Source organism: Emys orbicularis, chromosome 13 (assembly GCF_028017835.1).
Source record: "Emys orbicularis isolate rEmyOrb1 chromosome 13, rEmyOrb1.hap1, whole genome shotgun sequence".
In the NCBI taxonomy this organism is placed as follows: Eukaryota; Metazoa; Chordata; order Testudines; family Emydidae; genus Emys; species Emys orbicularis.
This window is the reverse complement of record NC_088695.1, coordinates 50,463,023-50,480,629: the sequence shown is the minus strand read 5'-3', so window position 1 is coordinate 50,480,629 and position 17,607 is coordinate 50,463,023. Positions and strand designations below refer to the sequence as shown.

General features: G+C 43.7%; 1 protein-coding gene across 1 annotated transcript in view; it reads right to left on the bottom strand.

Moving 5' to 3' along the window:
- ASPSCR1 (ASPSCR1 tether for SLC2A4, UBX domain containing) overlaps positions 1-17,607 on the bottom strand; it is an 86,213-nt gene that overhangs the window by 66,301 nt on the left and 2,305 nt on the right. Inside the window, exon 4 of the mRNA XM_065416272.1 lies at positions 8,220-8,320. Coding sequence (XP_065272344.1) covers positions 8,220-8,320 — 101 coding nt within the window. The remainder of the gene's footprint in view (positions 1-8,219; positions 8,321-17,607) is intronic.

Below are 17,607 nucleotides of genomic sequence, written 5' to 3'. Positions count from 1 at the left end.
GAGTAAGATGTGAGCATGTTGCTGGTGCATATGGGGACTAAAGTTCCAGAATCTGGAAACAAGCTCTCTCCCTCTGCACAGAACTGACCAGATCATGGGTTAACACTGGAGAGAGACCATTTCAGTTTCGAGGAAAATTCAGTTGTGTGTTTCAGGCATTAATAGTAAAATAACTAAATATTAGAGTTCAGTATTTGGATTTGAAGCACCCCTTTCATCAAAAAGTCACTAGAGTTAGCTGAAAAGCACTTCAGCTCTCTGCATCCTCCCAGCAAGGCTTCGACATGGGGCAGGTTACAGTCAATCCCTTTAGCATTTCAGTGCAAGAGCTAGGGCTGTAAACTTTCTGTTCTCAGCCCTCGGATTATGAAAAGTGAGGGATCTTCTGCCAAATCCTTCCTTATCCATCACCAAGAGCTAATAAATGATCCAAAATAGGGCTGCCATGGGTTCAACCCAGACTTATGGTCCAGCACTCAATTCCCCTCTGTGGGGAGGGAGAGTTGTATGCAGAGATCTGAAGGAATCCGAAGTTAATTTCCTCACTTAGAATCGTGTATAAAGCAGTTAATCTCAAGCATACTTCTCTCAAGGACACTGGGTGACCAAGGGCCAGTACTGACAGGTAAGCTCAAGCCTGAAGGTCCCAGAAAAACAGGTCTGTTTCAGGAGACTGCAATCAAGAAGTCACATGGGACAGGGAAGCAGGAATCAAGCAAAGAACAGTAGCTGGGCCCTGCTCACACTCCACCCATGCTGCAAAGCTCCACCCAACCCCTTGAGGAGCCCAATGTTTCTGCTGAAGGGAGGGGATAGTGAGATAGCAGTGAGATAGTTACCAAGGCTGCTATGAACATTCCCACTGTTAGGTATCTGAGTTAGCACAGGTCCCCCTTTCAGAGATGTTGTCTCAGGCAGCCTTCTAGGCTTTCAAGATACAGTCAGTCTCTTGGTTTTCCTTGTCCCTCTCTGGCCAGTCTTTTAGCAACTCTTTCAGCAGGTCCTTCTCCAATGCTCTGTGGGGGTTTCCCCACGGCTCCATCTTTGGCCCTTTTTTCTTCTCACTTTACACCCTATCTGTAGATGATCTGATCAGCTTACATGGCTTCGTCTACCTGCCACATTCTGATGACTCGCAAACTCTCTCCCCTCCATCATTAAACTGTCTCCTTCTATCCAATCCTGCATATCAGCCTCTCAACACCACCTCTTAGATGTCTTCTTATCTGAAACTGAACATGGGCAAAATCATACTTTTTATCTTCCCGCAAACCCTTCTCTATTCTCCTTTTTCTTCGCGGTTACTACCACCATCCTCCACAGGTCTGCAACTTGGGGGCAACCTTTCATTCCTCCCACCTCCCTTACCCAACACATACAGCCCGTTCCAAGTCCTGCCACTTCTTCCCTCCAGGGTTCATTCTTCTCTCTCCATTCCCATAGTCAAATCTTTCATTCAGGCTCTCACTATATCCCTCCTTAATTACTACAATAGCCTCCATTCTGGCCTCCCAAACATACATATCACTTCACTTTCAGTCCATACTAAATCCTGCCACTGAACCGATCTTGTCATGGTTCACATTGCCCCATCCCCTCCACTTCACCAATGCTCCATACTTCTTTCATCCGTCAGATTTTCACACAATCTTTTCCATGTCTTCTTCTGCACAGCCCCCTATGCCTGGTACGACCTCCCCAAGCTCATCCATAAGTGCCTAGCCAGTCCACATTTAAGTACAGCTTAAAGACTGTAACAAGGCACTGGTAGTAGGGACACGTGTCACAATTCTTGGGCCCTTAAGAGCAGGCATTCTGGGACCCTACACCATTGTTGTGCCACCTCCGGAAGGGACCATCTAACATCCCTGCTATAAAGGGAAAAGACTGCCAACCCAAGAGAGGCTAGGGAAAGGACCCCCAGTCCCTAGGAAGCAAATTGTGGACAACCTGCAGCAAGGGACAAAGGACTATCAAGACTAGGGAGGATAGCAGTATATGATTTGTGTTTTGAAAGGGCAGACTAAAATGGAGAACTGGCCAGAGGCCTCATCATTCAAACTCCAAATTCCTTAACTACCAGGAGAAATGACAGACTACCAGCTGGAAGAGGGGGAAACTGAGGCATGGTGGCACCCCATCAAAAAGACCTAGTTTATAGTGAACAAGTTTGACTTGTTATTCCCCTTCCCCTGACCTCTGTCTACTTGTTTGTTCTTAGATTGTGAGCTCCTTGGATCAAAGCACATTCTTTTTATAGTGGGTACTACCGCAAATAAACAACAGCACAGGGTCAGAGTGACAGAATGTTCTTCACAAACATCAGGGCAACAAACACTGTTTAAGTGAAAGAATTTACAGAAACAGATGAAGCTGCCAGATGGGCAGGAGTGGAAGAGAGAAAAGGGACAGCACCCCCTAATTCTGCTGCCAGAGGTGGGGTGTGCAGGACCGCGTGCCTCAATCCAGTCTCTGTAGGGCAGACACAAATCAAAGATCCAAGAGATTTGTTTTTGTGTAACTGCTGGAAGCCAGAAGGCTCCTCCTCCAGCGGCTGCTAATCCATTACGTGCATTCACTGAGGCAAGCAGACACATCAAACACACTGCTATTTCTTTGATGTGCTGTTCTTCAGAAGGGGAAAGCAGGCAGATTAGATTCCCTCATGTAGTAATCTGACAGGACCTGTAAACATCTTGTGCAAGGAGTGCAGCACACAGAGGAGGAGCAGCCTGCAATAGCTTCCAGACTTTCTTCAGACTCAATTAGCAGAGATGGACACTGGAGACCCGAGGGAAATTCCAGTGGATTTAGAATACTTCTCCTTATGCACTTCAGGCAGCAGAGCTCTCCAGGAAAACATCTCCAAAGGGAAAGCCCATGGAAGGATGCAGCAAAAGCAAACAAATGGAGAACTGACTTATGGCTACCAGGACTCATGCAGAAGTAGCCATAAGTCAGTCAGTGACTTCAGCCAGGAGACCATCAGTCCAAATGTTACATGACCAAGTTACATATGGCATCATTGCTGCTTCCTGCATTTAATGAAAAGTCCATCCAAACAGCTGATCTCACCTCCCAGAGGGCAGGAAATCCCACCTGTGTCTGATGGAGTGAAGTTAATAATTCTTAACACTTCTGTAGCACTTTACATCTTCAAAGAGCTGTGTGTACATTAACTATTAAGTTGGTGTTACAATAATAACCCACAGCAAATGAGACCACTCCATGAAACCAAATCACACAAGAAAGAGCTCACATTTCTAACTGAGGAAACACTAGCTGATGTGTGAGCAAGCTGTAGAGAGATTATTTATCACTGCACACAGATGGCTTCCCCACTAGACAGCAGGTATTTCCTCTGTTAAAAGGGGGACTTCCTTATAACATTATTGACACCCCTGGGTCTTAGCTCCTTAGCACCAGATTGAAACACTCCCGGCTCTATGGGGGGTGGGGTGTTTAAATCCTTGAGGGCAGTGGCAGTGAGACAGGACATGTGTCCAGCCCCTTCCTGTCTCATATTCCATTCCCTCCAATCATTCTAGTCAGTTTTGACTGACTGCACTGAGGTGGAGCTCTCAAAGACACAGGCAGATCCAAATATGATCAACATGTGATCAAAAGAAATAGTCCTTAAAAAAAACAAAACTAAGAGAAAAACATCTCAAAGAGATAATCCTCCAGACTTTGATAGGAGGTGAGTAGAGCAATAAGAGTCCTCCAAGAGCATAATCCCAAAAGCAAACAAGAAGTTTTCTCTTCTCTAATGACATCACATGGGCACGATCATTACTCCTGGAAAGTAAGAAGCATGAGGGATGGCCAAAAAGACAAGTGAATAAAGCTGTAACAAGTGACATTGCTAAGGACAATACCAACAGCATGAACAGAGAGGGTTTAGGGAGCTGATTGTTTTATAGAAGAGGACTACAAATACCTCACGATAAGAAGGCTCAACATTCAAGCCTGAAGATGAACCAACAATTAAAGAAAATATTTAAAATGTGACCAACTGAAAATGAGATATCCCAAAAGAAAAACTTGCTTGGGGTTAAGAGAGTTCAGCCACCACCTACTCTGGAACTACTACAAAACAGGATTCCCTCCTGCATGCCAATCCAAGCAATGCTGCTTTGGTAAATGTGTAGAAAGGAGACCATATCCCAGCATTGCGTATGTACAGGATGAAAACACATCTGAGGCAGGCAGTGGTGGCCACCTCACCTCAGACTGAGTGAGCCTTGCCATGACTATTTCTTGAAACGACCATGTAGACACAGTCCTCTTACTGACAGCACTGCCCAGTGAACTGATGTTAAAAAACAAGCACTTGGTTTGTCCTTTTATTTGATCCAAGTAGAACCCAAGTATTTTTTGACACAGAGCATGCAGGGAAGGGCCTCACTGCAACAGGGCATCTAGAGGCAGAAAGAATGTTGGCAAGAGAACAACTGGATGAGCATGTGGCACCACCTTAATGTTCTAAAACATGGTATAAGGTGGCTCAGTAGCTGAAGAAACTTCCTCGCATGCTCTGTGTCAAAAAATACTTGGGTTCTACTTGGATCAAATAAAAGGACAAACCAAGCTGAAGTTGCTACGACCAGGACAGCCCCACTCCTCATAGTGGTTCCAACTGAGCTTTCATAAGCTTCCTCAGGACCACATTAATTTCTCACAGTGGAATTCCTAAAGTATCAAAGCCTGGAGGAATCTGATAATAGTCTAACTTCAACCAGTCCACAATAGGACAAAATAGATGCAGTATGGACAGACCCAGGCAGGTGATAGTTATCAAGCACTTTTATGCAGGGCTCCCCTTTGGGCTTGAGTACACCACACTGCCAGCCTTTTCCACTTAGAATTGTAGGGAACATTTTCAGAAGTGTCTAGGGGCCCATATCCCACCGAAAGTCAATGGGACTTAAAGCACCTAAGACACTTAGGTGCTTCTGAAAATTTTACCCATAAGTCCTGCTGATAACTGACTTCTCAGAGGTTAAGAGGGCACAAGCCACCTGCTCAAGTATCCCACACCTACAGATGTTTATCCTGAAGGAGCCAAACACTCAGGGACAGGGCTTCCGGGTTGGGATAGAGAAAAGTGTCCTGGTTCTCAATGATAATCGGAGGCCAGACTACTACCCTGATTGGGTCAGCATTGACCATTTGCTACAATACTGAGAAACACACCGATACAGAAAATTGTTGTTTAAAATTCACTGAACCTCAGTCTCTCCTAAGATTTGTCAAGACCTTGGCTACCAGAGAGACTAGTGGAAAGTCCACAGAGGAGTCTCCTTCCACAATGCTAGTATGATCTTTACTCTGTGCCATGAGATGAAGACTGGTAGCTCCTTGTTCAAGTGAGTAGGAAGAGATTAGCTTCTGGTGTCCATCAATTGGAAGATCTAGTCTGCCACTTCTTGATCCAGAAAGCTAACATGGATCAGGTGCAGTCCACCTACAGTCTTATTCACTTCCCTGCCAGGTACCTGGCTATAAGGAATCTTTTGTGGGATGCAGGAGGCTTACATATCCATATAGGTTCCAGTGCCTCTTTGCTGGTTTATGTAAGATAAGGAGACCTAACTATCTGTTTGAACCAGAACCACACTTCTTAGGTCTCCAAAGGTCCTTGATGCAGACAGGACCATCCTCGTCTCCAGAACATTTATGTGCCACTACCGTTCCTGGAGGGACTAAATTCCCATGGTGTGAAGTCCACATCCATGAATTATTCTGTTACATACATCTGTGGTCACAATATGAACAGGTGGTGTTTGGAAGTCCACTCCTAATTATGGATAGTCCCTACACTGTGACAAGGGCAGAAAGTCCTGGGGGGGAGGGGAGGGGAGGGGGAGAAGAGAGGAGGTCACCCATTACCAGGATGATGCAAGAGTCTCTGTGATACTAGAACGTACGGAGGGGGAAATTTAAACTCAGGAAGGCTTGGTGTGACACTACTGGAAGGGAATCTGGCTCAAGCTTTACCCAAGTATCTGCCCTTACAATTTAAAAACAAAAACCAAAGTTCTACGGGAGTTCTCCCAGTCTCGCATGAAGGCGCTAAGACCCAGAAGTGAGAATCCTACACGTATGTTATCTTTAGAACGGATGTTTTGGGTTACTAGAGGGATTCAATTTGCAATAGTTTAAATCTTAACAATAATGCTTCCCCAGTCATCAGCATGCCAGTTTTCTTGACCTTCTGAGAAGGGTCCTCGGGCAGCTGTTTTAGTATCAAACATCATTGTTTTCTTTTCTCCTTAGTCTGAATTGCCTTAGAGGAACTGTTTTTGGATTGTGCATTCAGCCAACCCAAACAACTTTCTTCCCATGTATCAAACAAGGGAGAGACCTAAAAAGCAACGATTACTTCCCCTCAGAACCTGTGCCAAAGGCAAGCTCTTCAGGACTAGTGTGTGCTATGCAGTTTCTTGGGCCCTAGCAAGGAGAGCGTATTCCAATGGTAGAAGAGAAATCAGCAAGCTTCAGCTTTTCATCAGCCCCCAACCACTGGCTGGCAAAGGATTGTTACTGCCCTCTAACACTTCCAGACGTGATGCAAAGTTCTGCTCTGAAAAATTACATTGAGCACTGTCTCCGCAGCCCAAGGCCAGCCTGCCTGAGCCACAGAATGTACTACTCTCGGTTCATAACCACATCTGCTCATAGAGGACACTTTATCCTCCATTTGCAGCTTCAGTAAATATACTAATTCAGTAACTCAGTCCATGCCAGGAATTGCCTCAACTTCCACACGTTTGAACTCCTCAATTGGTCCCACTATCAAAGGGACTTTAAAAGCAGTAAGACCAAAAGTATTCGGGAAACCTGGATACAAGCTCCTCCAGCACCCAGCTCTGAGGAATGGGGGGAAGGAGAGGAGCTTCCTTCCCCCCGGTCCGAACTCCTTAGATCACATTCCTGTAGAGATCTTATGCATCAGTTATCACATGAAATTAAAAACCCTAATCATACACAGTTGACATGGACAGACATTCATCTGCATGCTATTACTCATAAGATTCTTCCAAGTGACCTTTTATTTCCTAGAAGTCCTAGTGTCAGAGCTCTGGGAGCCTTTGGAGGGTTTGGCATGATACTGAATCACTTACTTTTTTAGATGGGTATTTAAATTGTTTCAGTACTCAAATCAGTTTCCAGTTACACAACATTGCAGCATAGCATCTGCATCATGGTGCAAGAGCTTCAAATGCAACAGAAACTCTCCCATCAAGTTAGAAAAAGTCCAGAGCACCAGCCAGAAAGTGGGAACTGAGCAAATGAAAGAATAAAATAGGCAGACAAGGCCAGAAGAAACACCACATTAGCAAAAGGTAAATCCTGCTAAAAAACGGGAAGCTGAAATCCTCCATAATACTCCTGGCAGAATTTGTAGAACTTGCCTCAGCTTCAAGAGGCTCAGCCTTCCAAAGCCACAAACAACAACAACAAAATCAAAGAGAAGAATTGTCTTTGGAGCAGAGTTTATTAGTTTGACATTTTAAAAAAATGCTGCTATTGTTCTTGAGTCAACTAAAGACAGTAGGAATCACTGAATGTAGATTGCAGCAAGTGGAAGCAAACTACAGAAACTTTTTAATCCTTACAAATATTTATGAAGTTCTTTCTAGCTAGAGCAAGACAGCAGGAGCAGGCATGAAACCCTTCTCTTTAAACAAGACCTAGTCAATGGTTTGAAAATGCCACTTTAGCCTGTACTTGAGGGCTCCAGGCTTCCCCAAAGTGTTCAGAGGAAATCAGCAGTTCGTTCAAGAAAGAACCCCAATTGTCAGAACACATGGAACTGCCAGAGCAGACACACCAGTGGTCGATCTAGTCCAGCCCCCACCTCTGGCAGTAGCAAATACTTCAATGCAAGTCCCCATAATGGACACATACAGTAGCAGGTCCATAGGGAAGTTTATTCCCAGCCTCAGGGAGGAGTTAGTGGTTGCTTTATATTCTGAAGCAAGAAGTTACATTCCCTTTTTTATCCTGGTCTATCTATGACTCAATGTAATTTAATCAGACATGAACAGAATGTAAGAGAGTGGGGAGCACAATAAAAATACATATAATTTCTAGAAATCTTCAAGTGTCTTTTGACAATGTCCAAAAGTAGTAGCTGTCCATCCTTTTTCAGCTGGCTGTTGGAAGTGTCCCTGGAAACAAGCCCTTTCCCTTCTACATGCCTCATTGCTCACCTGGTTTGTGTAAAATGGCTGAGAAGTTCCCACAGTGTCTGGCCAGAGCGAAAGGTGTCCTGTAACCGGGACCCACTGTCCAACTGCAATGCAATCTGAACCTAGAGAGGAAAATCCACTGAATTAGATTAAGGACAGGGAGGAAATTCAGTTTCTTCACAATTTTTTTTTAAAGGTACTTCATCTCTAGGACCTCCTATCCAAGCAGGGTGACCAGATAGCAAGTATGAAAAATCGGGACAGGGGGTGGGGAGGTAATAGGAGCCTATATAAGAAAAAGACCCAAAAATCAGGACTGTCCCTATAAAATCGGGACATCTGGTCACCCTATATCCAAGGCTGAATCAAGCATCTTACAAACATTAAGGAATTAAACTTCACAAGCCCCAGGAAGTACATGTCAATATCATTTCCAATTTACAGTTAGTGAGAAAAAAGGAGAGGCAAGATGACTTGCCCAAGATCATATAGAGTGAGTCAATGGCAGAGCTGTGACTAGAATCTTGGAGTCCTGACTTCTAGTCCTGTGTTTTATTTATGTTCCTGACTGGCAGCCATCAGGATCATTCTGAACTTCAAAACATGAATTCCAAAGAAGTGACTTGAGAATACAGTGATACCATCTCAGAGTCTGTTTTGGTTCCAGGTTCTCTCCCCAGAAACAAGACAGGAATGTACAGTTTGTAACTCCCACCCCAAATGTAATACTGGGGGAAGTGGGGGGGAAAGAATGCCTAAAATAGCTATCCCTATGAGCAGAAATGAGTTATGAATGATACTGTGATTCTATGAAGAGGTGGCCACAAGGATGGAATTCTCGATGTTTGCAACGCTCCCACAAGAGCAGCAGAAAGCAGTCTGAAGATGCATGGAGGCTGGGGCACACTTAAGGGTTGTTTTAAAAGCGAATTTTTAGAAACTGTAGTGTGAATAGAAATATTTAACTTTTTTTAAATCCCATGTAAATATCTTTTATTGGGGATTGTTGGGATTTAAACCTTTTCCTGCATTGCTGGAAACCTAATACAGCCATATGATTTTAGTTAATAATATCCTCCAAGTGAAACTAACCACTCTGCTTTCAGTCCCCCAGCCAACAGAACACAGTTAGTTTTGATTCTTTCCATTTGAATAGTCTCAGATGGGTCCATTCTTTTAATGTGACACTGACATGACATGACCTGTACAGTGTCCCCAGGCTGCACAGATACAGTGCATGGTGCTGTCAGATTTTTATTCAGGGGCACACAAGCTAAATTTCCACACACTCATGCATGGGCAGACACAATAAAACTTGACTGATCGTGGTCCAAATCCTCCTCTCCTATAGTGAAAGCCTTAAGAGGAGATCATTTGCAAAGGAACTCCACTAGAAAATCCTTGAGAAGAATCCCCTACATCTTCCCATTGAGGGGCACAGTTTGCTTCCTGGAAAAGCTGCCCCAAAACCTGGCTGATTCTAGAGCTATTCATGCAAAGGCTCTGTTCCCCTGCAGCAATGGTGGCTCCCAGCAGTCCCCTGGGTTCCTGCGAGTATAGTTCTAATGGAGCCACGTTGGGAGCGATTCCTTCTAGCCATGGCTTCCCCTAGGTCCCTTGGGACACATTAAATCTTATGATTTTTGTTAATAACTTCTGAAGTCCCTCCTGCCCCTGCCCACTTAACCCTGCACTGTGCAGACGCTGGACTGCACAGGATCCAGGGAAAAGAGAGTACCACAGAGGCACCCAAACCCCAATCACAGAGGGCTGAGATCTATCTGTGGAGGACCCTCAACAGGCAGATTTCAGCGGGCTGATTTGGGGTAATGACTGTGAGCCAGGACATAGAAAGATTTCCAAAGCCAAAGATAGCATTCCTATAGTTTGTTTTATGGGAAGACAGTTTCTAAGCACAAGTCTGGAAGGATAATTATTTATAATAAACAATATTTTTTGTCTCTAGTGCCTCTTCTCTGAGGTTCTCAAAGTGCTTTATAAAGAAGAGGTCAATATTACCATCCTCATTTTACAGATAGACCAACTCAGGCCCAGAGATGTTAAGTGATTTGCCCAAAGCCTCAGAGAGTAGGTAGCAGAACGAGAATTAGAACCCAAATCTCCAGACTCCTAGTTCTCTGCACTATACCTGCACCAAAGTATAACATGCAGATTAACTCAGAAGACACGCTACCGCGTTCCCAGATATCTATTCAATCCACAACTAAACAAACAAAGCTGCATTTTCAAACGGTCTTGGAAATCAAGAGCCTTCTGTACAGGTGGCAACCTCCACAACCTTCTGGTGCGGGCACAGACTGAGCATCAGTTTGGGGAATGGGCTTCCCTCAGGCACAACAAACAGCAATAGAGCACATCCACACTTGGGACCATGGAAGTACAACACACATCACTTCAATCCTACGGATAACCGTACTCAGAGAGTTGTTATTAATGGTTCCCAATCCTGCTGGAAAGGCATAACGAGTGGGGTTCCGCAGGGGTCTGTTTTGGGACCGGCTCTGTTCAATATCTTCATTAACGACTTAGATATTGGCATAGAAAGTACGCTTATTAAGTTTGCGGATGATACCAAACTGGGAGGGATTGCAACTGCTTTGGAGGACAGGGTCATAATTCAAAATGATCTGGACAAATTGGAGAAATGGTCTGAGTTAAACAGGATGAAGTTTAACAAAGACAAATGCAAAGTGCTCCACTTAGGAAGAAAAAATCAGTTTCCACACATACAGAATGGGAAGAGACTGTCTAGGAAGGAGTACGGCAGAAAGGGATCTAGGGGTTATAGTGGACCACAAGCTAAATATGAGTCAACAGTGTGATGCTGTTGCAAAAAAAGCAAACATGATTCTGGGATGTATTAACAGGTGTGTTGTGAGCAAGACACGAGAAGTCATTCTTCCGCTCTACTCTGCTCTGGTTAGGCCTCAGCTGGAGTATTGTGTCCAGTTCTGGGCACCGCATTTCAAGAAAGATGTGGAGAAATTGGAAAGGGTCCAGAGAAGAGCAACAAGAATGATTAAAGGTCTTGAGAACATGACCTATGAAGGAAGGCTGAAAGAATTGGGTTTGTTTAGTTTGGAAAAGAGAAGACTGAGAGGGGACATGATAGCAGTTTTCAGGTATCTAAAAGGGTGTCATAAGGAGGAGGGAGAAAACTTGTTCACCTTAGCCTCTAAGGGCAGAACAAGAAGCAATGGGCTTAAACTGCAGCAAGGGAGGTCTAGGTTGGACATTAGGAAAAAGTTCCTAACTGTCAGGGTGGTTAAACACTGGAATAAATTGCCTAGGGAGGTTGTGGAATCTCCATCTCTGGAGATATTTAAGAGTAGGTTAGATAAATGTCTATCAGGGATGGTCTAGACAGTATTTGGTCCTGCCATGCGGGCAGGGGACTGGACTCGATGACCTCTCGAGGTCCCTTCCAGTCCTAGAATCTATGAATCCACTCTTCTAGCACTGGAATGGGTTACCTAGGGAGGTGGTGGAATCTCCTTCCTTAGAGGTTTTTAAGTTCAGGCTTGACAAAGCCCTGGCTGGGATGATTTAGCTGGGAATTGGTCCTGCTTTGAGCAGGGGGTTGGACTAGATGACCTCCTGAGGTCCCTTCCAACCCTGATATTCTATGATTCTTATTCAAGTCCTTGAAGGCCTGACCAGCCATGACCGAAGTGAAAGAAAGCCCTAAGTCCAGAAGAAAGACTATATGTGTAACATGCAACTACTTAAAGCGTCCCAACTAGCTAACTATACTACACTACAAATTAAGGATGTTTGGGTCAAAACCTCAAGAAATTGCTCTGGGCACAGAAATAAGGTCTTTAACACCTGCAGAGGGCTATAGAAAGGAAGGAGCAGAGGCAGTTGTGGCTGCATAGCCCTTTTATAATTTCCGTTCAGAACATTCAGTGCATGAGGGGTGACCATGCAACTCCAACAGGCATTGCTTTATAAAAAGCTTTTCACACCTGAGACATCTCCAACAAGTATGACTATGCAGAGGCCAACTTGAAATTCCTGATAATTCCAAGGGAAAAATCTAAGAGGAAAAACAGTTTTTCCATCACAGAGCAGCCCAAGCTATTTCCACATTTAACGCTTCTTCCTACTGGACCTTGCTCACTATCCCCCAAAATCTGATATCTTTATAGCAGTATTCTATGAACTCACTCCTGCTGAATTAAAGTAGCTTATGATCACTGGTTCCAAGCTTCCCTTTTGTTCAGTTCCCCCCTACCAGTAAGTAGCAGATTGAGACAGGAAGAGGGGTTGGTTGCCTCTGGTTGTAGTCACCACTTTTTGGATGGCAAGTGGCCTTCTAACATAGGTAGCTCGTTGATGATGCACCTTTTTGGCTGCATTGTTACCGAGAATCCCCCATAGGGCAGTATCCCATGATTTCTAGTGAACCATAGTTTTCACCAGCCCCATAAAACCAAAATTACCCAAGGATTCAGAGAACGTGAACAACCTCAAAAGGTCATGAGCACAGAACATCAACAAATGCTTTCTTCCTATATATCTAGGTTTTGATATGGACCTTCCACCATAGTGCCTGAGCAGCTTGACGGAGACAGAGACAAGAGAGTCAAGCCAAATATTTTAGCATATTTTCCTTTTCAAAAGAGGGTTAAAAAAAGGAGACACTATGAAGTGTAGCAATCTACAACAAATTCCTTTGTGGAGTATGTTTGCTATCTACCTCAGGTCCTGCCCTTGTAGTACTGCTAAGAAACAGGAACCTTTCTGCACAGAAGAAACAGTGAGCATTATCAGCCACTACATGGTAGCTAAGTAGTTTCATCCCATCACTAACACAGTCTCCTATTTTCTTCTTTGCCGGAGACCAGCCTTAGATTATCCTCAGCTACAGATGTGTGCTGACAGCTGACATCACCATGCTACAAGAATCCTGCCCAGAAATTCAAACTGGCAATTACATCAGTTTTTGGGCAACAGTTCAAAGCAAAAAATGTCACGAAAGTCATATTCAGTCAATTAAAAACTCTTTTAAAAAATCCCAGGCTGCATATAAAATACTACAGAGAACAATGTCAATTAGTTGCTAAGTTTACAAATGTGCATAAAAGATGGATGGTTGTATCACTATGTTAGCTCTTTGTAATAGTGCCTTCCTTCCCCATCCACATCACAAAGGAATCTGGAGGGCACTGCTCTGCAGATATGTTCTAGAGGGGTCAAGGGTCCTTACAAACAAATGCTGATGATAAATCCCAGACCAATTACCAATCTACTTCCCAGACAGCCAATTTGCTGAACAAATCAGTGATTTATCAAATCCAGGATCCAGTCTCTAGAATTGACTACCCCAGTGCCAAATGTGTCAGGGGAAACCACATCTCCTCAAGTTCACAAAACTCCACATCGGCCCCAGCCACCTATACCATGGGGCCCACACAGTGGGAATTCATCCCCAAGCCTGTGGAAATCAGCCCACATCACTAAGCACAAGATTGGATTGCCTCCATTTCAGCACATAATTACTAATGTTGATTCTGCTCATGAATTTATCCAGTTTTCTTGGCCAACTACGTATTGTACAATGTATTTTCTTGTACTGGTTTTATACCATTAAATTCCATACCTTGTTGTTCTTGCATTATGGGATGGCAACTCAGTTTACCTTCCACACTTCAAGATCTTAAAAACAAGAGTCTTTAGAATAGTAACTGTCTTTTTTTAATTACTTGTCTGTACAATGCCCAGCCCCAAAAAGGCCTGATCCCTCTAGCCTGTACTATAATATTATAAATAAATAATATCTTAAATCTCCTCTAGCCCAGTGTTTCTCAAACTGGGGTCCACTGTCCCTGGGGGTCCCCAAGGGTACTCCAGGGGATCCATGGCCCCGCTGCTCAACTCCTCCCCCTAGCTCCTGAAGGTTACTGAAGCCAAACCGGGAGATTTTAGGTGCTAAACGTTCGGCAGCATAGCAGGGTTAAGGCAGGCTCCCTGCCTGCCCTGGCTCTCTGCTGCTCCCGGAAGCGGCCCGCTCATCCCTGTAGCCCCTGGATGGGGGAGGGGGGCAAGTGGGTCTCTGCGAGCTGCCCCCACCCCGAGCGCCGACTCTGCAGTTCCTATTGGCCAGGAACTGCGACCAATGGGAGCTGTGGGGGCAATGCCTGCAGGCAGGGGCAGCACGCGGAGACCCCCGCGCTCCCCCTGCCTAGGAGTCACTGCCAGAGAGATGTGCCGGTCACTTTCAGGAGCCACCCAAGGTAAGCGCCGCCTGGCCGGAGCCCACACCCCTCACCCCCTCCTGCACCCAAACTCCTTCCCAAAGCCTGCACCCCTTCCTGCACCCACCCCCCTACCCCAGCCTGGTGAAAGTGAGTGACACAGGGAGGGGGGATGGAGTGAGCGGGAGGAGGGTTTGGGGGTCCCCAAAAAAATTTAAATCAAAATGGGAATCTTCAGTCTGTTAAAGTTTGAGAACCGCTGCTCTAGCTCATTTCTTTTCCAGGGCAAGTCCTAGTGGTCATAACTTCTGTCACATGTAACCCCTTCCCCTTGGCCCCTAAAACTTAATTGCCCTTCATTTCAACCTCAACTTTTTCTTTAAGACAAGGCAACTTAAACAGGATATATACTCCAGGTGAGGTCTTCACTCCACAGACCTTCCAACTGCACCACGCCCCATCCCTCTCCCCAAGAGAGGGCAAGTAGGTGCCTTTACAGCAGTTTGTAGTTAAAAATTACAGCATATGGTGTCCACCTGGATCTATTAAATGGTAAGTCATATGAGGCCAGACGACCACAAACTTCCTTCTTCCACAAAGTGAAAAGTAAAGTCACTGAAGCAATGCATAAAATGGGGGTGGGGGGGGGTCATGCAGAGAAGTGTGGATGTATGATAACATCCCCAAGTCCAACACAGCCGGCTAGAGCAAAGGCTCAGAAACTTTTTCACAATGTGGACCACAAGCCTATACAGACAATCACTCATGGATATCTGCCTTCCATTATCAGGCCTCACCTGCCTTTCTGTTTGAATCATATAACATTACTGCAACTTCAGCAAATGCCTATGCAGAAATATAACATTAGGGATAGTAGTCTTCCAACACAATTTAGCAGGTGAAAATAAAAAGAAACCAGCATCATGTGTTCTGTCACAAAGTTTGAGAACCTCTGTGTTAGACAAAATATTCATAGTGATCACAGTGACAATTTATATTTCCAGACTCCACTTAAGCAAGATCACACACTATCCATTTCTAATAATAAAAAACAGGGTAATTCCCATAAATCACTATTTATTGTTTTAAATAATTTACTGCAAATAAGCATTTAGCTGCTACAGCAGCAATACTTTACAAATCTTTAATATAAACATAAAGAGAATAAAAGTGGCCACGGGAGTTATTCCAGCATTTTAAAAATTAGGGCTGTCGCTTAATTGCAGTTAACTCACACGATTAATTGTGATTATTTTTTTAATCACTTAATTTTTTTTTAGTTAATCGCAGTTTTAATCACAGTTAAACAATACCAATTGAAATTTATTAAATATTTTGGATGTTTTTCTACATTTTCAAATATATTGATTTCAATTTCAACACAGAATATAAGGTGTACAGTGTTATAAATATCTGCACTGTAAAAATTAAAATAGTATTTTTCAATTCACTTAATACAAGTACTGTAGTGCAATCTCTTTATCATAAAAGTTGAACTTACAAATGTGGAATTATGCACAAAAAAACTGCATTCGAAAATAAAACAATATCAAACTTTAGAGCCTACAAGTCCACTCAGTCCTACTTCTCGTTCAGCCAATCACTCAGACAAACAAGTTTGTTTACATGTGCAGGAGATAATGCTGCCCGCTTCTTGTTTACAATGTCACCTGAAAGTGAGAACAGGCGTCCGCACAGCACTGTTGTAGCTGGCGTTGCAAGCTATTTACCTGCCAGACGTGCTAAAGATTCATATATCCCTTCATGCTTCAAACACCATTCCAGAGGACATGCATTCATGCTGATGATGGGTTCTGCTCAATAACCATCCAAAGCAGTGCAGACCAACGCATGTTCATTTTCATCATCTGAGTCAGATGCCACCAGCAGAAGTCTGATTTTCTTTTTTGGTGGTTTGAGTTCTATAGTTTCTGCATCGAAATGTTTCTCTTTTAAGACTTCTGAAAGCATGCTTCACATCTCGTCCCTCTCAGATTTTGGAAGGCACTTCAGATTCTTAAACCTTGGGTCGAGTGCTGTAGCAATCTTTAGAATCTCACATTAACACATTCTTTGCATTGTGTCAAATCTGCAGTGAAAGTGTTCTTAAAACAAACCACATGCTGGGTCATCATCCAAGACTGCTATAACATGAAATATATGGCAGAATGCAAGTAAAATACAGAGCAGGAGACATTGAACTCCTTGGGGGAGAATTGTATCACAAATATAATTAACACATTGTTTTTTTAACGAGCGTCATCATCAGCATGAAGCATGTCCTCCGGAATAGTGGCCAAAGCATGAAGGGGCATACGAATGTTTAGCATATCTGGCACATAAATATCTTGCAACGCCAGCTACAACAGTGCCATGCAAATGCCTGTTCTCACTTTCGGGTGACATTGTAAACAAGAAGCGGGCAGCATTGTCTCCTGCACATGTAAATAAACTTGTTTGTCTGAGCGACTGACTGAACAAGAAGTAGGACTGAGTGGACTTGTAGGCTCTAAAGTTTGATATTTATTTTTCAAAAATAAAACAATTTAAAAAATATAAAGTGAGCACTGTACACTTTGTATTGTGTTGAAATTGAAATCAATATATTGAAAAAGTGGAAAACAGCCAAAAATATGTAAGTATTCTATTACTGTTTAACAGCGCATTTTTGTAATCACGCGATTAATTGCGATCAATTTTCGTAATTGCTTGACAGCCCTACAAATTATATAAACAGGGGCTATTTGACCCACTGCTGAACACAGCCACCTTTGAGATAAAATTCGGAAGTTGTCTGAGTGCACAGTAAAACAACACTAAAAAACAACGCAGAATACAAAGTGAAAGAGAATCCTGTAACGATTTGAGATTGCAGGCGGAATTTAGGGTGGCAGAATATAATTCCTGAAACAAAAATTAGGTCAGGAAAATGGCCTCAATTTCTGGACAAAATTATCTGGAATCTTTAATGATTATAGGTGATCAGAACCTTAGTTTTGTATCTCACCTAAAAAATCCTCCCACCTCCCCCCCACAACAGCATGTCCTACCATAAGGCTGGGACACTGGTTTAACACTGATTGTAAATGGGGAGTGTCAACTATTGAATCACCAACACTACCTCCTGCAGCACCTGAGCATTCTTGGGTGGTTTCCAATCCAAGTAGTGGCCAAACCTGACCATGCTC